General features: G+C 42.7%; 1 protein-coding gene across 1 annotated transcript in view; it reads left to right on the top strand.

The window, feature by feature from the left end:
• LOC309560922 (synaptotagmin-like protein 2) overlaps positions 1 to 26,567 on the top strand; it is a 218,634-nt gene extending 192,067 nt beyond the window's left edge. Inside the window, exons 15-17 of the mRNA XM_082264612.1 lie at positions 2,645 to 2,744; positions 21,381 to 21,586; positions 26,380 to 26,567. Coding sequence (XP_082120738.1) covers positions 2,645 to 2,744; positions 21,381 to 21,586; positions 26,380 to 26,525 — 452 coding nt within the window. The 3' untranslated portion in view covers positions 26,526 to 26,567. The remainder of the gene's footprint in view (positions 1 to 2,644; positions 2,745 to 21,380; positions 21,587 to 26,379) is intronic.
• The last annotated feature ends 770 nt before the right edge of the window (positions 26,568 to 27,337 follow it).

The following is a 27,337-nucleotide window of genomic DNA, read 5'->3' on the forward strand; positions in this document are numbered from 1 at the left end:
AGACAGTGTAAGATGGATTTCTTGGTTTTAAAGTGTGCCTATGGAAGTGGGATGTGATTACATCTATTTACAGCACCAGTCTACACGTTCAACTGCTTTTGAAAAGTTCATAAGTGAACTGTGACCCATTTGTGTAAAATCACATATCCACTGGCGGTTTATCTTTGTAGATGAGCGGTTTGAAAGAAAAAAGCATGTCCAATTCAGTCCAGTTTCATAATTTGTCTAGTTAGTATATTCTTCATATTTGAATAAATCTCAATTAGCCCCACATCCCATAAAGTACAATAACCAAGAGGGAAAACAAGAACTGTGCTTGGGGCTTTTAAACCAATAAATTAATAAAACACAAATGAAGTAATAACCATAAATAATGAAGTAATAACCATAAAAAGAACTAAACCTTGGGATTTCAAACTTGCATAATTCTTAAGAATAGTACAACTTTGTTATAGAAATCTTCACAAGTTTTATTCAGTACAGAAAGTTTAAAATATATAACAAACAAACAATAAACCAGTCAGTTAACATGGTATGTGTGTACATCAAGATACGATATATATCATTGCCTCTGTGTATCAGCTCCCACGTGTTAAAGAAAAGTGAATAATTAAATAGGACACAACCATCTCATACGTAGGTTGTGTTGTGAGAGTCGTTAAGTTCAACACGTTTGACGATTTGGTTTCTTTAGGAACTCAGAGGTTTTATGAGTATAAAGTATGCCTATGGCTAGAACTGCAATCCACAGGCGACAAAGACGCGCCCTCACCTTAGTAAGGGGCCACAGAGAGAAAGGGAAGGAACAGAAAAGACAAAAGGGGAAGCGGCAGAGAAAGAAAGAAAGAATGAAAGAATCAAAAAGCAAGCAACTCTACTTTCCCCAGCCTTGGGGAAGGCCAATATCTGAAACCATAAAGGTAAAGGGCCCAGATGTTCTTGCTATGTTAAACATCCCCCACCTAAAAGATTAAAGTAGAACTATAGGCAAAACTTATTTATTTTCATTTTGTATAGGGGATGGGAGGTTTCTAACCTTTTGTAAGGTTTATTTTCAATGAAAATTAAGGGACTCTCATGGGGACCCCCAAGTCACTAGAACTAGTGTCCCCATTGGAAGATTTAACCCTCCCCAGAGCAAAAAATATTGACAGGTATTCTAATCCATCTCCCTTCTATCCAAAACTAAAAAAAAAAAAAAAAAAAAAAGTTTCAGCTTCAGTTGTACTTTAAGAAAGAGTCCAGAATTCTCTCTACCTTTCACCATTCTAGAGTAATTTCACCATTTATATTTTTTTTTAGAGATTAAATTGACATTGTTGACTCCTAAAAGATAAACAGAAAATCTTCAATGCATCACCATGCAAAAGAAAAGGTATCCTATTTATTTCTCCTGTGGCCATGTCTTCTGCCCTCACCCTGTCCATGTCACCCTGTCCATGCCATGCAGCCTTCTTTAGACTGTTGAGCATTTAACACTCCTAGTAGTGACAGATGCCTGTGTCCCCTGACACTCACTGCGCCTTTATCTTCTGACCCCCCATGTGTCACTACAGGACCTAGCAAAGAAGTAGAAGTCAGAGAATTAAATCACAGTGGAGGGGGGGGGGCACATTTCAAAACTCTCATCAGTGTTGAAAGTCAAAGGTTCTGATAGAGGCTTCAGGAGCAAAGGCAGGAGACATGGGCCACCGGAAAAGTGAGTGTACCTCATCCTTTGCCTTGATACTGGCATTAAGATATTTAAAGAGCAATGAGATGGGCTGCTGTACTTTCATGTGACTTTTAAGGAATCCTTTACTGAGAGAAATCTAAATGGTGTCATGGCTGACCTCCCTTTTAAGGAGGTTCGTTTGTTTGATATGACTTACCTACCCATATTCTGTCTCCTCTAGCTAACAGACTACCTGTTTAAAACTCCTTTTGGGTTTCCACAGTGGTGATTATTATTCTGTTACAACCAGTCACACATCTACCTGGAAGAGTTGTTAACTCAATCTAACTTTACAGACAACTTCTATTTGCATTAGTTTAATCCTAATTATCTGTGAAATGCCTGCCTGTCAGTCATTTTAACTATCTAATAACTTTGAGGAACCCCTGCTTAGGGAAGAGTTGATGGAATAGCTTTCTAAGCTGACCTAGTCACTGAACCCTGTTCTTTCCAGTGTTCCTATTTTCTCCTCCCTACAATTTACAGGTACAGAAGATTCATATGTTTCCACCAGCTAAGGTAGGTCACCACCTGAGGAAGTTAGATCATTCAGTCACAATCAACTGCCTTTGTAGTTCTAAAAGTACACAGCTCTATGATCAAAGCTGACATTGAAGAGAAAGTTGTAACTTTTATTACTGCTGGCTGGAGTATATCATTCCAAGGCATCCAGACCCTCTCGAATTTTTGTGGGTGCTGTCCAATCATTGGGCATAGTATACGATTTTGCATTTCCATAAGAATATTAGGTACAATTGTATACTCTGGTTTACATATCACAGTTTTAAAGGTAGTGATATAGAGATTCATAAATAGTCAAATCAAGACTACTTTTTTTTCAAACTGCCTGCTGTCTCTTTGCTTGGGTGGCATTTGTGAACATTGACGGCCATTTCTCATTTCATAAGACAACTTTTCTTTAATCCTTAGGTCCAAAACATCCATCTTCAGGAGAAGTCCACATCTGGGTAAAGGATACTAAAGATTTACCTCAGCTTCGTCCTTCTGGGGTAGATTCCTTTGTTAAATGGTAAGTCTTTCATGTAAACCTCCTAATCTCCCATTGATGGAAACCGTAGCGATGGGGGAAAAGTTTTCCGTTATCGATGCACCGATGGGAAGATTCACCCTCTATTTGTACTGGTGTAGAGAAAATACACATTTCTCTTCTGTTTATTGAAGGTCACAGTGGAGATCTTGATCTCTGACCATTGAGTTATAGTGCCACCTTCAGGAGTAGGACACTAAGCACAAAAGAACAAAGCACAGCCTAGGGGCAGTCCTTAATAGTGGCCAAAACCCCAGCCTGCTAGAGACAACTCCATTTTTGCCTAGGAATAAGGATATTTTTATCCTTTTCTTTGCAGGGAATTCTTCTTTTTTTTTTTTTTTTTCTCCCCTAGTCTCCTTAAAGCAACAGATGAGCCGGACGGCTGGGTAACGTTTATTTAGTAGTCCCCCCAACTCAGCCTACGAGTGCATGCAATCCTCTAGCTATGTGCAGAGCAGCCTGCAACAGCTCTAATTGGACAAAAGGACAGCCTGTGAGTGTTCTTCATGGGGAGGGGGCTGCATATGGTTGATCGACCCTTAAGCTGGTTTGTCACAGTGCCCCCTAGGCAGACAGTGCCCTGGCGCATAGTTTTCCTGTCATGGGAAAGGTACCCCCTTTTTCATCCTCAGAATAAAGTAACCCCTCTACCCTTGTACACCCAGGTTAGCTAAGAGTGAGTTTTGGGGTACTTTTACTCCCTTCACTCCCCTGCATTCCATGTGGAGTGTGCTTGGTGCAAATTCTAAGTGTCCTAGTAAATTGGGGCATGACTTCTTGGACATGGCACAGTGTAGTTTAATACTATAGAGACACTGCAGGTTTCAGTACACACCACAGGGGATGCCTCCCCTCTTCTGGCTGCTCATGGCCATGTGTTTTCAGTTGCTGCATAGGCCTTCTCCTTCCCTTAGTGATTGTACCAGCCTTACTGTAGCATATGGCGCTTTAACATGGGACCCCTGCCAGCCCATATCCGGGATGCTGCCATGGGACCCACTGCAGGTAGGCATCTTATTACTTGGAAATCTGACCTTTTTTGTTGTTCTGCCTCACCCTGTCCTGCCCTGTTAGTTTACGAGGCAATAAGGGGCTGTGTTCCCATTCACAGACGGGGAATGACTTGTGGGGTTGGAAATGCCTGGTGCTTGCTGGTTTCTGTTGAGAACTCATGTTGGCTCTTCATTTACTCTCTCCTAGGGTGAGGGTATTTACATGTGGGGGGGGGGGGTGGTGATCTGCTACCGGAGGTTTAGAGTTGTCTGGTGGTTTCAAAGCTCCCTGCACACTTACACCTCTAGTATTCTGTGCAGGGGAGTTTTTTCAGGGGTTCAGCATCTTCAGTCCATCTTCTTCTAGTGATGGTTTGGCTTTGCGCTGCTTACTGCTCCCTATGTTTCCCAGGCAGTTTGACATTGTGTTTGGAACAGTGACCTTGCAGACTGCATGTCCTGGGCTCTGTCCTAGCAATTACATTCTGCTTTAGAGCTCACAGTATTTTAAACTCTACTCTTCCGTGCATACTATTTCAGCCCCTCGTTGGGCTTCTTCAAGAAGGATTTCTGCAGTTTTATGTTTCGTTTGTTTTTTTTTGGACAAAAATGCATCTTGCTGTATCCACCCAATGAGGTCCTTGGCATGCTGCTTGCTTTCCGCTGCTGAATTTTAATTGACTAATCTTTAGCTCTGATGTCTCTAAGCTTTGGTTCCTGAGAACACTGCGGTGTACCCATCTAGACCACCTGTAGTTTTACTAATGCTGCTATCTGTCGAGAATCCCTTGGAGACCCTCGGACTACTGTCTTCCACTTGGAGCATGCCCTACCCTTGGGGGGGTCCTGTGTGTGAACTGGGGGCTCCTGTGGAAGTTTTCCCTCAAGATTTCACTACTCATGCTACAGCTGACTTGTTTCACACTACTAACAGTGCTTAATCATAGCTATGATTAAGCACTGTTAGTGTGAAACGCGTCCGCTATCTTTGATCCATACCTCTGTATGCTTTGGTATTTTTATCCTCCTTTCAGTAAATATTTACATTGGAGTGTGGCTGTCCAGACATACTGTACTTTTTGTTCTAAAAAAATATCACTGCAGGCAGATGCACAAGTACTGTGTTTACTGCCCAATTCTTTGTCCTGGAAATAAGGCTATCTAAGGGGCTTAGAGAACTGACTCATTGGTACAGTTACTTGAGGCATCTTTCATAGCGCATATGAGTTTCTTGCTGCCCATGGAATATCTCAAATCTATTGGATGTCCTCGAAGGATCCACTGCTAAAAAGTGAGTAAGAAATAATTAAACAGTGAGCAGACCTAGCAGAGATTAGATCCTACAGATCACAAAGTTGCTTCTAGGCAGCAGGATTATTTGAGCTGAGCCACCTCTTTAGTCCCCAAGCTAAGATGAGTGAAAAGTGAAAAACGAGTCTGCATATGCATGAACACCCATACTCAAGAGTGCTATGTCACCATCAAGAGGAAGAGGAAGGAAGGGAATTTAAGATAGCAGGTTGAGCATCAACAGTGCATGGACACTTGAGAATAAAAAGTTTCCTTCTCCCTGTACAAATAGTGTAATAATAAATAGGAGGCTCCCCCTAGTGGCTAGTCTGCAAATATACAGAAAGTGTAAGGTACAGTGATAAAGGAAAATGTTAACCCATTCACAAAGTTGGCTGAGCTTGTATAAAAAATGCCTACATGAAGTAATTAAGCAAGTTCATAAAAAAGGGGCATTTCGGAATCCCCTTTGCTAAGATCCCTGCCAGTTACAGCCTCAAGCCTTGGGTAAGATAAGAGGAAAAATTTCCTTAAGACAGCATATAGCCTTCGAGCCACTCGCAACAAGTGAGTCTTCAGAGATTGGGACAGGAGAAACTGCTACAACCCTGGTCCTGATAACGTGACAGAAATCCCTAATTACCATGTTTCCCCAAAAATAGGACCGGTTTTTATATTAATTTTGGCTACAAAAGACGCATAAGGGCTTATTTTCAGGGGACGTCTTATTTACCTGCCTGATCCTGCCAGTTCTTGTGTCCCCCTGTCTTCTCTCCCCCTCCCTCTCTGCCTCAGGAACTTTTAGCATTAGCAAGAACTCTGCTCTTACATTTGGTGGTTACTCCCCATCCAGGGAGGGTGTATGCTCCAGGATCGGATGCTGTGTAAGGGTTACTTCTTTGGCCCTACCAGGCATCTTTGAGTGAATATACCTGTTATATATATGAGTACTCCACTCTATGAAAGTATATGTTATTGGCATACCAGTTAATGTGCTTTATGCCAATTCTTGCTGGTCTATAACGCTTGGTTGCATATTTATCTTTAATAACCATCAACATTGATGATTCTGATGCTTCATACACCTTCCCTGTTGGCTACTAACTAAGCATTTTATCTACATCGTCATTGCCTATTGAATTATGAAGAATACTGATCCATTCGCTCCCAGAGGAAGCATTAGGCAAAACATGTCGAGCAATATGGCTCAACGGAATTGTACGATCTACTGCTAATATACATCACTCGATCTTCCCGGGAAGACAGTACCATTCCCTGTCACCTGCGGCGATGATCATCTCGATGTGAAGTATTCTTACTGATATACTATACTGTGATTGTATAACTGTCCAGCATTACCAACAGTGTAATTACCTATTTGTCAACTTTGCATTTTATATTTCCCGTATATGGGATATTATTGTTATATGTTTTTTGTGTTTTTTTTCTTTGATGATTTTAGATGTTTTATACAATAAAATGTGATTTCTTTTTTTTTTTCAATGGTTTTTATTGAAAATTTTTAAAGCATCAACATTAGAAACAATGGCAGAAAGCATCAGTCAGTGGTAAAGCCATCACCGCAACAAGCTGTAATAACCGCCAGCGCAAACAAAGAAAATACAGTAATTCCCCATATAACAATTGGACAGAAGCCTAAGAGAAAAAAAAAAAAGACAATACATGCGTAGTCCCCTGAGTTAATAAAAACATATGTGTGTGCAGCAACGTGCCACCACGAAGTAGACCCAATAAAAAGAAAAACTTACATGAGATGACAAGGAAGAAAGGTCAAGAGAAAAGGAGTACCCAGTGCCTGCAAAGTCCATGTTTCCTCCTTTTTTCAATTTTTTTACTTTAATTAGGATGCGGCACTTATTACCCTATTCATACGCCCAGCTTACCGCTATCTGGGAGCATATTTCAGGGCTTGGGTCTGAGTCGCAGCAGTCCCATGGCCGATAGCTCCCCTACTTCGGTGGTGAGGAGTTCTGTCTGGAGCGTTACACGCACCATGGAAGGGTAAGTACAGTCCTACCTCTCCCCTTTTTGGTGGTTTTCTTTAGGGTGGATGCGGGTAACCTCCAGGGACAGTCGGACCTGCCTGCAGCTTCCCCCACTCCCATTCCCCCCTGTCTGGACATAGAGTCTGGTGGGGGTCCCAGGGCAGAGAATGCAGCAGAGATCCGTGGGGTCCCCCCTGCTATCCCCCTCTGTAAGGGTCCTGGGATAGTGTGTGTCCCGCCCTGGTAGTCTGGAGGGGTCCCAGTGCAGGAGACCCCTAGGTGCATGCCCTGCTGTTTGCAGTGTGGGTATAGTGCAAGGGGGGGTCCCAATGTAGAGACTGGTGTAGAGTCTCCCCTAAATGTGTGTCCTACCTTCAGGGGGGGTCCCCTTGCAGAGGGTGCAGGAAAGATCCTGTCAGCAGGCTTCAATGTTTGTAGCTAATGGAGTCCTTTTTCCCTTAGTCTGGCTGGTCTCCGGTTGGGGGTCATGTTTGTGTAGTCGAATGATGTCACAGGGCCGTTTTCCCTTAGTCTGGGAGATGCTGGAGACAACGGAAGCCTCGTGGGGATGCCGCAGCTCCTCCTCTTCCTCCTTAGTTTCCTTTTCCTGCGCCCGGGACATATGAACAGGGATAGCGTCCATGATGATGCTGGGTTTGAATTCTCTGCTCTCTCCGGTTGGTAGGGTGAATCTTTGGGGGGTCCCTGTTATCTCTCTCTCTCTGCTGATAGGTACCCTGAGCCTTGAGGGGATCCTTTAGTGGTGCCAAAAGATCGTTTTTGTACTGCAAGGTCTTCCTTTCCTTATGGTGCCTCAGGGTCACATCTCCCCCACTGACCCCATCATGGAGGTGGCGGGTCCCTCAGAACCCCCAGATTCCCATGGGTGCACTGACGGCGGTCCTGCAGTCCTTAATGTTCTGGGTGGAAGTGGCGTGTGGGCAAAGGCCCAGGAGGAAGCCTCCCCTACCTTTTCCTGCTCAGGCTGTCTCCTCTGATTCTAAACCTGATGCCGCCGTGAACTAGGCCGTCCAGGGGGATTTAATATTGCACCCCCTGATCCATCCGATAGTGAGGATGATTACTTCATGGTCGCAGCAGCGGAAAAAAAAGCGCTGGTAGACGCACTTATCGCTGCAGTGCGTGAGACTTTAAAAATGGAGGATGCGGCTGATGTAGCCATGGACATGGCTGTGTTGTTTGGTACACACAAGTCGCATCGTGCTCCAAAGGTGTTTCCTTATGTGCCTTATTTTGACAGGTTTTCCTGTAAGGAATGGGAACAACCAAAATTAACCTTTGTGGTCCCCAAACGTTTTGCTGTACATTACCCTTTTGAGGAGTCACTTTTAAAAAAGTGGGCTAGTCCACCAGTGGTGGACCCTCCTGTTTCCAGGTTGAATAAAGCAACCATGATCCCAGTAGAGGAATCCCTGTCCTTTAATAAAGCGGAGGCTGTGGCACGCAGCATGTTAACTATGGCTGATTCAGCATTGCGGCCAGTCTTTGCCTCAGCCCTGGTGTCTCAGACCCTAACTGAATGGGCCAATCTTTTACGCCAGAGCCTGGGGGGTGAGCAGGTCCCCACTGCTTATGTTGATTTAGCGGACCAGTTGGTCCATGAGCTGCAGTTTATTTGTGATGCAGCTCTGGATACAGTTCCTGTGCTGTCCAAACTTTCTGTTTCAGTGGTGGTGATTAGGTGCATGCTGTGGCTTAAGAATTGGTCCGCAGACCAAGCCTTTTAAGAAAGCTCTCATTGATCTGCCCTTGGAAGGCGAGCACTTGTTTGGGGCTACCCTGGATGACATTAGGGGAATCACGGCGGGGGGGGGGGGGGGAGTACCTTCCAGCAGACAGGGGCCCTCCTTCTCAGCCCATAGAAAATGATTTTGTGCTTCTGGGATAGAGAATAAGGGAAATAGATGTTATTAATCCTCCCCGGGAGGTTCCAAGCAAGCTTGGTTGGGTAAGCCTAGAGCTAGCTTTCCCGGACCAGCAGGCAAGACTCCTTCAGCATGAAGGTCTGTCCTCGCCCATTATTGGGGTGGGTGTACATCTTCACTGGTTTCCGGCCCCGTGGACTTATTTGGTGAGCATCAAGGAGATTTGCGAAATGTTTCTTTTGGGGGTACCCAGAAAGGGGGACAAACCTTGTCCTTTTCAGGTTTTTTTTATGTCCGGAGTCTTCTTGTTCAGATTTAATTCCTGCAAAGGTTCAGGTGATGTCTGAACTACCTAAGGTCACCCCTATCCCTATCCAGGGAATTGATTTACCTTGGTCTGATTCTATTCCTCACCAGGGTGGTTCTTCATCTGCACTAACTCCAGGGACCACAGGCCGTGATTCACCGGCTGCTGTCACACAGCTAGTTCTCTCTCCCATTTTGCATACAGGTTCTGGGTTTGGTGGTATCCACCTTTAAGACAGTTCTGTTAGCACAGTCTTACATGCAGCTCCTTTAGCAGGTTTGGCTCCACAGAAGGATACCGAAGTTCCTGACGAGGTCACCAAGTCCTCTAGATGCCACGGGCCAAGGTCCAATGGCCACGGTAAGGCCAGTATCACCTTCGGCTAAGGCTTCTCCCGCAGTTTCTGTGAGGGAGGAATCAAGAGTGAGGATCTTCCAGTCATCATCCTGGTGGCTGTAAACGGCCCTTCAAGCAAGATATACCATCGTACGTGGAAATCGTACATTTCTTGGTGTGAGTCGATTGGCACTCATCCTCGATCCTTTTCTGTGGCTCGGCTATTAATCTTTCTTCAACAGAGCGTTAATCAGAAGTGGGCCTTGAGTATCATCAAGGGCCAGGTGTCTGCCCTGGCAATCTTCTTTCAGCCACCCCTAGTTATGCACTCTTTATTTCGTACCTTCATTCAGGGAGTTCGACATGTGGCTCCACCTGCACGGTCTCTTTTATGGGATTTAAATTTAGTACTTTTGGTTCTCCAGAAACCTCCATGTGAGGATATTTGGGAGATTCCTTTGCCTACGTTATCCCAGATGACCTTCTTGGTGGCTATCCTGTCGCAGTGCCTATTTAGTGGTCCATAGGGATAAAATGGTTCTTCGTCCCTGTCCAACATTCCTGCCCAAAGTTGTCTCTGACTTCCATTTGAATGAGGACATTGTGTTGCCTTCCTTGTGTCCCAAGGTGGCTCATCCCAAGGAATTTGCTTTGCATACCTTGGATGTGATTTGGGTGTATCTGGCAGCTACTGAGTCTTTTCGGAGGTCAGACTCGCTTTTTGTGGCTTTGGAGGGACCAAGAAAAGGGCTGGCCACTTTTTCGGCTACCATCTCCAGATGGATCAGACAGACTGTGACTCAGGCCTATTCCATTCAGGTTCCACCTTTCCCTATCACGGCCCATTCTACTGAAGCGCTGAGTGCTTCTTGGGCCTTCCATCATCAGGCTTCAATATTGCAAGTTTGCAAGGCGGCCAGTTGGTCATCTGTGCGTACCTTTACAAAATTCGATAAGTTAGATACTTTGGCATCTGCGAATGCTTCTTTTGGCCATAAAGTTTTGCAGGCTGCGGTTTAAGAGGGGCAGTTCCCTCTTGAGGGGTGATTTTTATTTAAACCTTTATTTTTTAGACGGGGCTCCTGTGACCCAGTTAAGGCTCTTGTCTCCTTGTTAAGGGCACTTATGTTTTAGCCTTGGGTTATTTTCCCCACTCCTCATTTCCCTTTTTGGCACTGCTTTTGGACGTCCCACTAGTTATGATTTATGGAGCGCTGTGTCTGTCGATAAATGAAAGAAAAAAATTGGATTTTTGTACTTACCTTAAAAACATTTTTCTATTAGTTTGACTGACACAGCACCCACCCCTCTATGGAGTTCTGATACTTCTAATACTGCTACTAAACTGATTACCTAGAGCAGAGAGGGGGGGTTATATACCAGCTGAGGATGGCCCATGGGCGTAGCCAGGTGCTTTTCGTTCTGCCTAGTCCTACTCCTGGAGAGGGCAATATAACCCACTAGTTATGATTTATGGAGCGCTATGTCCGTCGAACTCAGAGGAATGGATTTTACGGTATGTACAAAAATCCCATTTTTGCAACTTTTGGAAATGCCAATAAAAATCTGGCTATGCCAGTAAATTTTAGGTATTGTGTCAGTAAATTTCAATCTAGTAGGTTGGCGACAGGGTCGTCATTTGTGGCATCATTACACTTCCGATGTAAACACAATAGAGAAGCAATGTGTTTACACATCCTTTTGCAGTGTGCTCCTTCAAGCTGTAGAGGCATCTGAGGACCAGGAGCTAATTGTTTCAGCTCCTGGGCTTAGTGCTGGGTTCCAGTACTCATTGACAGGCAGAAATTCTAGCGCTAGCATCAGTGGGGGGCATACAGAAGCCTCTGAGTCCGATGCCATTTTAAACCGTAACAGTGACACAATAAAAACCCTCATTGTTTCTAGTTGTGTTCTACTCTATTCAAATCTGACTTCTGGTAATAAAAGAACCAAAAAAAAACCACTGAAGTTTCTTTTCAAATAAATTATTTACCTATACATACAGCTGCAAGAAAAAGTATGTGAACCCTTTGGAATGATATGGATTTCTGCACAAATTGGTCATAAAATGTGATCTGATCATCATCCAAGTCACAAAAATAGACAATAACAGTCTGCTTAAACTAATAACACACAAAGAATGAAATGTTGCCATGTTTTTATTGAACACACTAGGTTAACATTCACAGTGCAGGTGATGAAAGTATGTGAACCCCTAGACTAATAACATATCCAAGAGTTAATTGGAGTGAGATGTCAGCCAACTCTGGAGTCCAATCAATGAGATAAGATTGGAGGTGTTGGTTACAGCTGCCCTGCCCTATAAAAAAAACACACCAGTTCTGGGTTTGCTTTTCACAAGAAGCATTGCCTGATGTGAATGATGCCTCGCACAAAAGAGCTCTCAGAAGACCTATGATTAAGAATTGTTGACTTGCATAAAGCTCTAAAGGGTTATAAAAGTATCTCCAAAAGCCTTGCTGTTCATCAGTCCACGGTAAGACAAATTGTCTATAAATGGAGAAAGTTCAGCACTGCTGCTACTCTCCCTAGGAGTCGCTGTCCTGTAAAGATGACTGCAAGAGCACAGCGCAGACTGCTCAATGAGGTGAAGAAGAATCCTAGAGTGTCAGCTAAAGACTAACAAAAGTCACTGGCAAATGCTAACATCCCTGTTAGCGAATCTACAATACGTAAAACACTAAACAAGAATGGGTTTCATGGGAGGATACCACAGAGGAAGCCACTGCTGTCCCAACAAACAAAACATTGCTGCACGTTTACAGTTTGCACAAGAGCACCTGGATGTTCCACAGTAGTACTGGCAAAATATTCTGTGGACAGATGAAACCAAAGTTGAGTTGTTTGGAAGAAACACACAAAACTATGTGTGGCAAAAAGAGGCACAGCACACCAACATCAAAACCTCATCCCAACTGTGAAGTATGGTGGTGGGGCATCATGGTTTGGGGCTGCTTTAAGACATTTTGCAGGAGAACTTAAGGCCATCTGTCTACCAGCTGAAGCTCAACAGAAGATGGGTGTTGCAACAGGACAATGACCCAAAGCATAGAATTAAATCAACAAAAGAATGGCTTAAACAGAAGAAAATAAGCCTTCTGAAGTGGCCCAATCAGAGTCCTGGCCTCAATCCGATTGAGATGCTGTGGCATGACCTCAAGAAAGCGATTCACACCAGACATCCCAAGAATATTGCTGAACTGAAACAGTTCTGTAAAGAGGAATGGTCAAGAATTACTCCTGACCGTTGTGCACGTCTGATCTGCAACTACAGGAAACGTTTAGTTGAAGTTATTGCTGCCAAAGGAGGTTCAACCAGTTATTAAATCCAAGGGTTCACATACTTTTTCCACCTGCACTGTGAATGTTTACATGGTGTGTTCAATAAAAACATGGCAACATTTCATTCTTTGTGTGTTATTCGTTTAAGAAGAAATTGATGGTCTATTGTTGTGACTTAGATGATTGATGATGATCAGATCACATTTTATGACCAATTTGTGCAGAAATCCATATCATTCCAAAGGGTTCACATACTTTTCTTGCAGCTGTCGTCTCACATTTGCAGCCATGCTGCTATTAGTAATAAGCATTGTATTAACAAAATTATACTTTTCCATTATAATTTTCACTGCTGGTTTTTGTCTTTTTTTTTTTCCTGTATTTTATAACATGCATATTTTGGGTAAAACATTTTTTTTTTTCTGTTTCGCTTCTAATTTTTACCTTCCATTCAGAGTCCTAGAGATTTTATTGGATGTGCTCAATTTCCATATTTTATGCCCCTGGCTATAGAAGGAATTTGTGAATTCATTTATCATGAAATCTCAAAGGTGGCCTACATTCCAGCTTAAAATTCAAAAAACATTTTTGTGTTTTAGCAGTGAGACATAGATTTATTTAAGTCAATATTTGTTTGATGCAGGCAAATTATACACAGTTTTAATTCCTTGATTAGCCTTCAGAAAAGGAAATCCTTCCATATTTACATATTTTAACTAATATTTAAGAAATCTAGAAAAAAGGCATTCTCCCCTATATTTGCTAGCCCTTTTTTTGTATGTGTGTGTATATGTATGTACAGTCAGGTCCATAAATATTGGGACATCGACACAATTCTAATCTTTCTGGCTCTATACACCACCACAATGGATTTGAAATGAAACAAACAAGATGTGCTTTAACTGCAGACTTTCAGCTTTAATTTTGAGGGTATTTACATCCAAATCAGGTGAACGGTGTAGGAAACACAACAGTTTGTTTATGTGTGTGTGTGTGTGTATATGTATATATATATATAGAATATATTCCCTTTTAACTGAAATCTTGATCATACATGGGTTTCTACCCTTTTAGTAGATATGTTTTTTATCTGCTTATTTACATCAGTGCAATGGCATTGCAACTTCCTCTTTATTAAGTACTCATTTTAAAAATGGTTAGAAGTATGGTCAAAGCTCATTTGTCCCTACTTTTCCAGGAGTGCAATCAGTTCTGAACTCCTGTGACCCATATTCAGCAGACAGCAGGCTAAAGTCTGTTATTGGCTGATACCACTGAGCCGGTCCAGACTCTGGAGGGATTCCAATTTTATTGGGATCTGACCAGCAGCTGGCTCAGCCTCTCAGCACACTGCTGAGAGCATGAGCCACCTGCTCTTGCTACCTCCATAGCACAGTGCACCAGTGAGTTCTGGAGAGGCAGAACAGAGATACTGCCAGTCACTGGCTCTCTACTCACTGAAGACCGAGAACTGAGCGACCAGCAAGTTATCCACCTATGTGAATATGATAAGTTATGCTTCCTTATGTAATGCTGCATTTAAATACACTGCTCAAAAAAAAATAAAGGAACACTTTTTAATCAGAGTATAGCATCAAGTCAATTAAACTCCTGGGATATTGAACTGGTATCGTTAAGTAGCAGAGGGGGTTGTTAATCAGTTTCAGCTGCTTTGGTTTTAATAAAATTAACAGGTGCACAGGATGGGCAACAATGAGACAACCTCCAAAACCGGAATGGTTTTACAGTTGTAAACCACTGACATTTTTTTTCCCTACACATCTTTTCTGACTGATTTTCACTCACTTTGCATTTGACTAGGGTCAATGTCACTACTGGTAGCATGCGACTATACCTGGACCCTATAGAGGTTACACAGGCAATCCAACTCCTCCAGTATGGCACATCAATACGTGCCATTGCCAGAAGGTTTGCTGCATCTCCCAGCACAGTCTCTAAAGCATTGAGGAGATTCCAGGAGACAGGCAGTTACTCTAGGAGGGCTGGACAGGGCCATAGAAGGTCCTTAACCCATCCGCAGGACCGGAATCTGCTCCTTTGTGCAAAGAGGAACAGGATGAGCACTGCCAGGGCCCTACAAAATGACCTCCAGCAGGTCGCAGGTGTGAATGTCTCTGATTAAACAATCATAAACAGACTTCATAATTGTGGCCCTGCACCGTGGAGCTCGATTGGTATTTGCCATTGAACACCAGAATTGGCAGGTACTAACGTCAGATTGTTAGTAAAGTGGCTACGACCAGAGCTGTCAGGTTTTTTTCATTCAACCCACTGGGTTGAACGTAAAAAACTGATAGTGTATACCTGTATGGCAGGTTTCCTAATAGCGTCAAAAATTGAAAACACCTGTGCAATGTTCATTACCACAACCATGTGTAGCCTTCATTGGGAGAGCCTGTGACAGGGTGACAATACAGCAGACCAAATGAGAGGAAGGGAAAGAGCATTGTCACCCTATGACAGAGTGCTTGCACAAAGAAATTTGTGGCAGGATAACCAGGTATTATTTTAATGAAAGCTGTAGGTAAAAAAATGTAAAAGTTCCTTTTGAAATTACTTCAACATGTTAAATCTAATATGAGATTGTAGACTAGGTCTTTAAAGTGGAGTTCCAGTTGTTTTAAGGTTTGATAAGAGTCGGCAGCTACAAAAAATGTAATAAACACACACTCACCTGTCCGACGGTCCAGCGATGCAGCCGCCCGAAGCCTCACTTCTCTCTCTCTCTCTCTCACCTCTCCCTGGTGTCGGCATCACAAGTGTGGGCACCCGACTGTGACAGCTTGTGGCTTCACAGCCAGGTGCACACTGCGCATGCGCAAGTCGCGCTGTGCTTCTTTAGTGGCCGGGCAATCTTCTGGGACCTCTGATGTGTCCCAGAAGATTGCAGGGGGGGGGGGGAGAGGAGAACTTGGAGTGGGAGTGGTTACCTGTCAAAAATAGGTACCCCCCCCCCAAAAAAAAATAAAAAATGACAACGCTTAAAGTGGCATGTAAGGGGGTGAGGAGTGCTTAAAGCAGAAGTTCCACTTTTGAGTTGAACTCTGCTTTAAGCACTGAAGTTCTGCAACCTTTTTCCTGAAAGTAGGTATATGTGACTATCAGTAGGCATAATGTTGCATCTCGCAGATTGATTACGCTTGGTTTGGCCCACTGCTTTTTTTTTTTTTGTCTTGTGCCCCTTCCACATGGGGTGGGCTCCATTGCAGTCCACCTACTCAGTAAGGAATTTGTTCACTAATCCCCACTGAGCAGGCAGATGGCTGGTCCATGTCCGCTCTGCTAATGCAGAGCGGACACAGCCTGCTCTCCTGTATGGGTGGTGGGATGTAAATGGACCGCCTGTCCATTTACACCCAACTGCCATCCGATCCGCCAGACGTATGGGGAACAGATCGCCATCCATCTGATTTTAGTGGATAGGATCAGAACGAATGTCAGTGGGTGTCAATGGGCACATGTCCTTTTGCACCTTCCTCTACATAGAGGAGAATAGAGGGTCCTCCTGAAACTGACAGGTGGACCTAATTGTTCCACTAGTGTAAAAGGGGCCTTAGGGGGTTGGTTGTTCTTCTCTTTTTTTTTTTTTTTTTTTTTTTATTAATTTTATTATTTTAAAAGAAATTACAAAGTAATATAAGCAAACAGAAAATAAAATAAAATATTATAAAATTACAAAGAAGAAGCTATACCAAGCAATCTGATGGTACAAGTATCAATAAATGTTCCTTTTAACATTTTGAAAAGGTTTGGGTACCAAAATAATACAGTGGAACCTTGGTTTACGAGTACCTCTGTTTACGAGCGTTTTGAAAGACGAGCAACATTTTTTTAAAACAACTGTCTTGGTATACGAGCACTGTCTTGATATACGAGCAGTTTTATACTCTAAAAGCATGGCATCCCCTCTGTAAATGCACTCTCTCACATACCATTATGTGTCCCAGCGCTTGTACACTGTATAAACATGCCGATTTATATTGTTTGAGTGTCCATGCACTTACTGTATGTATGTGTCTCCTCGTTTCTCTGCCTCTCTCTCACCTCGTCTCCCTGCTCTACCCGGGGGGAGGGGCCGATCACTCCTTCTGACGTCATCTGAGGAGGAGGGGACGAGGAAGCAGAGGGCTGCAGTGTTGTGAGTGAACAGCCAGACAAGCACTAATAAAGAATAATCGGCATCTGTTATGTAGTACAGCACGAATACAGGGACACATAATGTTTAACAAAGGAGATGGCATACTTATACTGTACAGTAATGTACTACTTTATATATAACAGCATATCTTTATATTACTATAAATGCTTGTGGAACGAATCATCTGAGTTTCAATGCTTTCCTGTGGGAAAACTTGCTTTGATATACGAGTGTTTTGGATTACAAGCAAGCTGCTGGAACGAATTATACTCGTAAACCAAGGTTCCACTGGATCTGCTTTTTGGAGATATTACTATGTTTAGTCTCGAAGTATGGAAGAATAATGTACTAAGATTGCTTTAGTAAGGCATTTTATGGCAGGATGCCCATAAGAGCCACATGAAAAATGACATCAAATAAGCAAGAAAAAATAAAAATCAAATTAAATTCAAATCAAACAAGTAAGTATGGTTTAGTTGGCCCAGGAGAAAAAGAAATACAAAATATTTTCTTTAATTTCGAACTGTAACTATTAGTTATTAAATGTGGTTGTTTCTGAATTAGGGGGGGAAGATGAATTAGTGGAGTTTCAATCTGCCTAAAGAGTTTGAGAGAGTTGCTTTGTGGTACCAGTCCGTGTATTGAAACAGTGTCATTTCTGAAGTTGAGAGTGGTCGCTCTGTAAAAAGTTTCCATCGTGTTAAGAAACGACTGGTTGGGCCAAAGAATTGGACTATCGTGTCTAACCTTTCGATATACAATAGAGCCTTTAGATCATTTTTGACTGTCGTTCTCTTTGGTGGAGTGGATGATGTCCAAGTTTTTAGTAACGCTTTATGAGCAGCTAAAAGGCATAACAAAGCCCTGTTGTAGTTGTAAGGTGTTTTCAGATATATCCGTTTTTGGGGAATATGTACTGATGTAATTCCAAGAATGTATCTGGTCCCAAAATATTGAGATTTTCAAACATTCCCAAAACTGGTGTAGTAAAAGTTGGATGAGATGAACCACACCAGGAACAGGTGGAGATAAATGGATCCATTTTATTTATTAGGAATGAGGTAAACGTCCTGTGCATAAGTTTAAACTGGGTTTCTCTCTAGTTTTTGCTAAAGATTTAGATGTCTAGTTTTGAGATGCCCTACCAAGATTTATTTTGATAATTGTTCATCCGTAGAATCCTTTTGCCAGCTTTTTAAAAAAAGTATTTCTCTGTCGATGTGAAAAATAATAAAGAGTTGAGTATAAACCTGGTATAGTATAAGAGTGACGCTCTATTGCTTGGTTAATCAATGATTGTTGAAAAGGGTTTTTCTTGGGGTTGAAACACTTTTTAAGATAGTTTGCCTAACTTTTATAGAGAGTCTCGTGGTGGGGAGGCAGATTAAATTTCTGAGGTAATTCATCAAAAGATTTTATCTGAGTAGAGTTTGACTTAAAGATAGAGAATATGCCATATGAAGACCATTGGAGCTCAAGATTGTGACTTACTCACAACTCACATTGGTGAGTAACATGGGATTGCCTTGTAGAGGTAAGTATTTAGAGATATTTGCAGATAGGCCAAGTAATCTCATAACAGTACCCCAAGCAACTAGCGTATCTCTTATCAATAGGCTCTGTTGTAAATGATTGGGTAGATTATTTAATTTACTATGCAGCATTGCTGGTAAATTGTATGGAGATGCAAAAGCTGTTTCTAGGGTGGTGTTAGTATATAGAGAGTTGTTCACCAGCCAGTCTAAACCGAATCTAAGCAGACGAGAGATTATAGTCTCTTATATTTGGCAATTCTGTTCCACCTTCGCTCTTTGGGAGATAGAGTTTTGCTAAAGCAATTCATGTTTTTTTGATAGCCATAAAAAGGAGGTTATTGCTTTGTTTAACCGCTTGCCAAATGACGGCAACAGCGCGGTCGCCTTATTCTGGGAGGGTGTACAATGACGTCCTCCCAGAATCATGCTTCCTGCTCACCCCTTGGGGCATGCACATGGAAATATCCGTGCTCGCTGGGTCCCATCACGGATCGTGGTAAAGGGTCAATGACAGCGGCCCTTTACCACATGATCGCTCCGTCCAATGACTGAGCGATCAGTTGTCAACAAACCATTGCATGTCCGGTTCAGTTCACTCCTCTCTTTGCACACTGTACACAGCGATCAGTACAGCATGTGAGGAGAGAAGGGAGGCTCATTCGTGCCACGTCAGTGCTCATTCGTGCCACGTCAGTGCTCATTCGTGCCACGTCAGTGCACATACGTGCCACGTCAGTGCTCATACGTGCCACGTCAGTGCTCATCCCTGCCTCATCCATGCCACATCAGTGCTGATCAGTGCCCTACAGTGCCTCACAAAGCTGTAATGGGTAGTCAGTAAATGACGGTGCTTCCTGCATGTTGGGCCTCTGTATGTGGCTAGGCTGTGTAAAAGTCTCACACAAGCAGTATCACCATATTCAGGAGGAGTAGCAGAATGTATTTTGGGGTGTCATTTTTGCTATGTACAGTGCCTTGCAAAAGTATTCACCCCCCTTGGCATTTTACGCGTTTTGTTGCCTCACAACCTGGAATTAACATGGATTGTTTGAGGATTTGCAATTTGCATCATTTGATTTACAAAACATGCCCACAACTTTGAAGATTTTTTTTTTTTTTTTTTTATTGTGAAGCATGAAGCAAACAACAAATAGGACAAAATAACAGATAAAGTCAATGTGCATAACTATTCACCCCCCTAAAGTCAATACTTTGTAGAGCCACCTTTTGCGGCAATCAAAGCTCCAAGTCACTTTGGATAAGTCTCTATGAGCTTGCCACATCTTACCACTGGGATTTTTACCCATTCCTCTTTGCAAAACTGCTCCAGCTCCTTCAAGTTGGATGGTTTGCACTCGTGAACAGCAATCTTTAAGTCTGACCACAAATTTTCTATTGGATTTAGGTCTGGGCTTTGACTAGGCCATTCCAACACATTTACATGTTTCCCCTTAAACCACTCAAGTGTTGCTTTAGCAGTGTGTATGGGGTCATTGTCCTGCTGGCAGGTGAACCTCCGTCCTAGTCTCAAATCACGCACAGAGTGGTACAGGTTTTGCTCAAGAATATCCCTGTATTTAGCACCATCCATCTTTCCCTCAACTCTGACCAGTCCCGGGTGCTGTAAAACATCCCCACAGCATGATGCTGCCACCACCATGTTTCACTATGGGGATGGTGTTCTTTGGGTGATGTGATGTGTTGGGTTTGCACCAGACATAGCATTTTTTTTGATGGCCGAAAAGTTAAATTTTAGTCTCATCAGACCTGAGCACCTTCCTCCATATATTTTGGGAGCCTCCCACGTGCCTTTTTGCAAACTTAAAACGTGCCATTTTGTTTTTTGCTGAAAGTAATGGCTTTCTTCTGGCCACTCTGCCATAAAGCCCAACTCTATGGAGCGTATGGCTTATTTGTTCGTCCTATGTAAAGATACTCCAGTCTCTGCTGTGGAACTCTGCAGCTCCTCCAGGGTTACCTTAGGTCTCTGTGCTGCCTCTCTGATTAATACCCTGCTTGTCCGTGAGTTTTGGTGGGCGGCCGTCTCTTGGCAGGTTTGCTGTTGTGCCATGTTCTTTCCATTTGGTTATGATAGATTTGATGATGCTCCTGGGGATCATCAAAGATTTGGATATTTTTTTATAAACTAACCCTGACTTGTACTTCTCAACAACATTGTCCCTTACTTGTTTGGAGAGTTCCTTGGTCTTCATGGCAGTGTTTGGTTAGTGGTGCCTCTTGCTTAGGTGTTGCAGCCTCTGGGGCCTTCCACAAAAGGTGTGTATATTTAATGACAGGTCATGTGACACTTAGATTGCACACAGGTGGACATAATTTCACTAATTATGTGACTTCTGAAAGTAATTGGTTGCACCAGAGCTTTTTATGGACTTCATAACAAAGGGGGTGAATACATAAGCACATGCCAATTTTCTGTTTTCTATTTCTAAAAAATAGTTTTATGTATATATTTTTCTCATTTCACTTATCCAACTTGACTATTGTGTTCTGATCCATCACATAAAATTCAGATTAACAAAACATTGAACTTAAGGCTGTAATGTAAAAAAAATTGGTTAAAAGTCAAGGGGGTGAATACTTTTGCAAGGCACTTTATCTTATAAATGGACAACTTTGTGAAAAAAAAAATGCGTGACTATATGTCCTGAATTAGCCAGTTCATATTTGCTCCAAGCAGATTGGATATGGTTGCAAAAATCCTCATTGTTTGACAGGTATGTAGGAAATGTTATTTATGCTCTAGATTTCTCATAGAAAATATGAAATTTCCTTTCCTGTAGTTATGTATTACCTGACACAAGCAAGAAGAGTTATCAGAAGACTCGGGTCGTCAAGAAGGATTCAAACCCAGTGTTCAATCACACCATTGTCTATGATGGCTTCCACACTGAAGACCTTAAAGATGCCTGTGTCGAGCTGACTGTTTGGGATCATGAGAAACTCAGCAATCATTTCCTTGGTGGGATCAGGCTTGGGCTTGGTACAGGTAGTGTATTCCAAAGACATTCTCTTTAAATTCATAGCAGTCAATACTGTGAAGTGTTTGTTTCAATTTCCCTAATCTGGAAACCTTGTCGCAGTTGTTTTTATAATATTAAAGTAGTTGTAAAGTCTCATTGTTTTAGAATGCATTAAGGTGAAAAACCTTTTCTGCTTCAGCTGCCACCCAGACCCCCCCCTCCCCTCCCCTTTTTCTTACCTGAACCTGATCGTTCCAGCGACAAGCACGAGCCCAGCAGCTCCACCCACTGTCTCGGGTCCTCATTGGATAGATTGATAGCAGCAGCAGCCAATGGCTCCCGCTGCTGTCAGTCAAATCCAGTGACATGGGAGCCGGGGGTGGGGCCGAGTCCTGCTGTCTGTGTCAATTGACGCAGCAGCAGAACTCAGGAGCATGCCCGCACGGGTGCCCCCATGGAAAGCGTCTCTCCGTGGGGGCACCTGATGAAGAGGAGGAGCCAGGAGCGATGCAGGGGCCATTGCACAGAGCAGGTAAGTATAACATGTTTGTTATCTTTTAAAAAAAACAAAAGTTTACAATCCCTTTAATCTATATACATATATATATATATAATATGAGAGATAATGGATTTCTAGTATTTATTGAATTAGCATTGTGGTAGGATGCCTATAAAGCTGAACTTCAGGCAGATAATTGGTACTACTGGCTCCTGCTCTTTCAGTACTGCTTCCCTTAACTTCCAGTCTTTACAGGAAAGAGTTGAAAGTGCTGTCTCCAGTCAGTCTGTTAGATGGGAGCAGGCAGTGCCTTGCCATCCTAGTCTGCGGGGTTGTGTGTTTCTATTGATGCACACTGTGTAGGGAGCCAGAACTTCCTGCATGAAAGGTATGCTTCATAAGATGCTGCAAGAAAAAGGAGTCTTCCTGAAACGGGAAACCTGGGGCAGTTTAACCACTTTACCACCGGAGGATTTTGCTGTCTTCCTTCCAGGCCACTTTTTGCGATTCGGCGCTGTGCGACTTTAACTGACAATTGCGCGGTCGTGCGACGCCGTACCCAAACAAAATTTACGTCATTTTTTTCCCACAAACAGAGCTTTCTTTTGGTGGTATTTGATCACCTGTGCAATTTTTACTTTTTGCGCTATAAACAAAAAAAGAGCGTTTATTTTGAAAAAATAACAATATTTTTAACATTTTTTTTATATGAAATTCCCCCCCAAAAAAATGTAAAAATCTAATTTTTTTTAAATTTTTGGCCAATTTGTTTTCTGCTACCTATGTTTGGTAAAAAAAAATCACAATAAGCGTATTTTGATTGGTTTGCGCAAAAGTTATTGCGTTTACTAACTAAGGGAAAGATTTCTGTCATTTTTGGTGTTTTTTTTTTTAACGCGTAATGGCGGTGATCTGCGATTTTTTTTTTGCGGGACTGCGACATTGCGGCGGACAGATCGGACCCTTGACTGACATTTTTGACACTTTTGGGGGTACCAGTGACATTACTGCAGTAATCAGTGCTATACATATGCACTGTTACTGTAAAAATGACACTGGCAGTGAAGGGGTTAATTTTATTGGAGAGGGAGGGGTTAATGTATGCCTGGTGCTTACTGACGTGTGGGGGGGGGAGGTGACTTTGTGAGACAGGGACAGATCGGATGTCCAGCTATGCTGAACACTCCAATCTGTCAGTCCCTGTCACTTAGGAGATCCGCCCGCTCTGTTTACACAGGCGGGCGGATCTCCTCACTCGATTCCCCGACGATTGGGGCAGAGCAGCGGCGATCGCTGCTGCTCCTCCCCTGGCCCGACTCCCGCTGTGAATGAAAACAGCGGGAGCGCGCCTCCGGCGGCGCGAGCGCCGCCTTCAGGGGGAGGAGTCCAGCGACGTAGGTCTACGTCGCTGGACGGGATCGTGCCACTTTGCCGCAGTACGCTCAATGTGAGCGGTGGGCAAGTGGTTAAACTGGAGCATAGACAGGGATTAAAAGATAAAGAAGCAGCATAATTATTAACCACTTGAGGACTTCCCCACGCAGACATACTGCGGCAGGGCTTCCCTCCTGTGCGAAATCACATACCTATACCTGATTTTGTCCACAGGGTCTGGGGTGCGCACAGCTGGAACCAATCAGTGGGTCCGGCGTACGCAATGTCCGCTGGGACCGGCCGATCATTCACAGGAGAGGCAGAACTGTGGTCTGCCTATATAAGAAAAGGTAGACCTCCGTTCTGTCAGAGAGGAAGATGGAGATCTTGTATTTCTAAGCAGAAACATGGATCTCTGTCTTCCTCCAGTTAAGCCCCCCCACCACACACAGTTAGAAAGCACTCCCTAGGAGCACACTTAACCCTTTGATCGCCCCTGATGTTAACCCCTTCCCTGCCAATGTCATTAGTACAGTAAGAGTACTTTTTTTTTTTTTTTTTTTTTTTTTTAAGCACTGATCACTGTATTTGTGTCACTGGTCCCCAAAAAAGTGTCAAAACTGTCAGGTGTCCAATTTGTCCACCGCAATGTCGCAGTCCCATTAAAAATTGCTGATCGCCACCATTACTAGTAAAAAACAAAACAAATAAAAATTCCATTAAAATATCCCATAGTTTTGTAGATGCTAGAACTTTTGTGCAACCAATCAATATACGCTTATTGGGATTTTTTTTTTCAAAACTATGTAGCAGAATGCATATTGCCCTAAATTGAAGAAATTTGATTTAAAATGTTTTATTGGATATGTTTGTCGGCAATTTCTCGTTTATAGCGCAAAAAATAAAAACCGCAAGAGGTGATCAAATACCACCAAAAGAAAGCTATATTTGTAGGCGAATAAAAGGGCATAAATTGTATTTGGGTACAGTGTCAAACGTCCGCGCAATTGTCAGTTAATGTAATGCAGTGCTGTATCGCAAAAAATGGCCTGGTCATGGGGGGGGGGGGAACAGATAAGCAGAAGTTCCACTCTAAGTGGTTGTGATTAAATCAGCTGCAAAAGTACTTAAAAAAACAAGGGTTAACATAACTTTAGAGCAGTATTAAACCCAAAAGCAAACATTTAATATATTGAAGCTTACCAAGTCTTCGATATGATGGCTGCATTCGTTTTCTTTTTTTGGCTTTCTATTTCCATCTGGTGGTCTGGCCTGTTGTTTTTCTAAAGAACTAGCTCTCTTCCAGATCTATCTGTTTACAGGGATGATAGATCAGCTTTCATTTATTCATGTAAAACCTTTATCCCAGAAGTAAAAAAAAACTTCTGTAACTGCTTATAAAGTGAGAGTTGGCTTCAAGCTGTTAGTGTATTTAAATATGCTAGTCCATCCAACACTCCCCTCCGCCCAGATTGACAATGCTGCTGTCCAAAGGTGTCCCCTGTGCTCCTTCACCCAGAGTAGAGCCGCTCTAATACAGGAGGTGTGTTACTGACCAGATCACTAGGTGAAAACGGGTGGGGGGGGGGGTGGGGGAGCCTAAAATGGAAAACGAATGTAGCCACCAAATCTATGGATTGGTAAACTGCAATACATTACATCTTTGGTTTTGGGTTTAATATCACTTTAATGATTATGAAGATAATTTCACAGTACCCGCAGCTACAGTAGTTGGTGAGGGCTTGTTTCAAAGCTCTTGCACTGCTTGTTAACCACTTGCTGCCCACCCACTATCAAATGACGGTGGAGCGGTGCGGCTAATGTTCTGGGACGCTGTCCCAGTGTGGCGATCGTGGCCGCGCCGTGTTACTAGAAGACGGCGCGACCCTGATCTTGGTAAAGAGCCAATGACATGGCTCTTTACCCATGTGATCAGCTGTGTCCAATCACAGCTGGCCACATGTAAATAAGGAAGTGCCATTTATCGGCTCTCCTTGCCTCAAACTGTCAGAGTGTGTGGCGAGGAGAGCCGGTCAGCGGCTCCTCCTCACAGGGGAGACCAGGACAGGAAATCAGGGCACTGATCATTGGTGCCCCGATTACAAAAAAGTGAAAAAGTGGCAATCAGTGCCCATAGTGCTGCCAGTTGGTGCCCATCAGTGCCTGCTCATCTAGGCACTGACTGGCAGCACTATGGGTACTGATTGTGGGCACTGATGGTGCGGCCTGTCAGTGCGGTCCGTCAGCCCCCATCAGTGCCGCCTATCAGTGCTCATCAGTGCCGCCTATCAGTGCGGCATATTAGTACCCCCACCTCAGTGCCCATAAGTGCCACTTCATCAGTGCCCATCAGTGCCTCCTCATCAGCGCACATCAGTGAAGGAGCAAACATTTTTTATTTTGAAAATTTACTCACAGGAAATAATAAACTTTTTTTTTTTTTTTTTCAAAAATTTTCTGTCTTTTTTTCTTTTTTTTTTGTAAGAAATAAAAAACCCAGTGGTGATTAAATACCACCAAAAAAAAAGCTCTATTTGTGTGAAAAAAATTATAAAAATGTCATATGGGTACAGTGTAGCATGTCCGTGCAATTATCATTCAGCGCTGAAAGCTGAAAATTGGCCTGGGCAGGAAGGGGGTGAAAGTGCACTGTATTGAAGTAGTTAACACATACGTATGTGAATGTCTATATCATTGCAACAGAGAGCAATCTATTTTTTCTCTTTTTGGACAGAGTAGGCAAAGGTTAGGTTTTTTTTCTTTGATGTGTCTGTTGCATTTTCCCTTTGATTTTCTGAGGTGCCCTTCACTTCTGTGCATAAATCTCAATCCCTTTACAGTGTGGAGAGCTACCAGTAGTGTACTTGTATTCTTCGATGTTGTCACTTATGGCTGTAGAGCTTAACCCAGAATCATCCATAAGCTTATTGCCTTTTGTGTCTCCAGGTTATAGTTATGGTATCGCTGTGGACTGGATGGACTCTACACAAGAAGAAGTGGCTTTTTGGCAAGAAATGATGCTAACGCCAAATGAATGGATTGAGGGATCACTTCCCTTGAGATCATTAGCTGGAAGAAGGAAATTCAAATAAATTGCTGAGTACAGTTGTTACTATGAGTAGTCAAATATACTTTAGGAACTCCATGAAGATCCGAAAACCTACTGGAACCTTTTTTGTTTGTTTGCCTGGTACAACTTTGTTTTCTCCACTGCTGGACAGTTTGTCTTGTGGAAAAAAGTTTTAATGCCAAAGCACTTTATTTTGGATGTACTTCAAAGCTGTTCCTGAAGCTCACCCTGAGGGTAAGAAAATTGGCAGCACCGTTTATTTTTCTAATAGCCTTTCTTAAGGAGACAAAGAACATGAAGAGTTTGCTTCATTGGTCATAAGAAGTGTTGAAGGTCTAAATTGAAGAACTTTGTACATATTTAGCATGAAAACCTGAACATTTACTGTAGATGACAAAAGATGGAAAGCTTGATTTTGGATATGGGGTCAAGAATGGTGTAATAATACAAGCAATGTCAGCCAATGAAGTCATGGTGCTGTCCCTGTGCTGTTAGTGAGGGCTAGCATTGCTTTGCTCTTCCCATCTGTCCTAATGACAAACCACATACATGTAACAGTAAATGCATTTTAATTACTCAAATGTCATCAGCCACTGCCATTGATTTACATAGAAAATACAACCTCTTGGGGAAAAAGTGAAAAAATGTCTTTGGATTTGAAATTAAATATATTGGTCCTGAAATAAAATATATGGTTGCAGAGGAGCTTCAGTGTTGCACCTTGCACTATTAAAAAAAAAAAAGTAAATTAATTATATTTTCATTTTTACCTTTTATCTAAATTGTGTTTTTGTATTACTTAAAAGTAATTGGATTTTGCATCCCTTGGATGGG

Source organism: Pelophylax lessonae (assembly GCF_965119305.1).
Source record: "Pelophylax lessonae genome assembly, chromosome: 7".
Taxonomy (NCBI): Eukaryota; Metazoa; Chordata; class Amphibia; order Anura; family Ranidae; genus Pelophylax; species Pelophylax lessonae.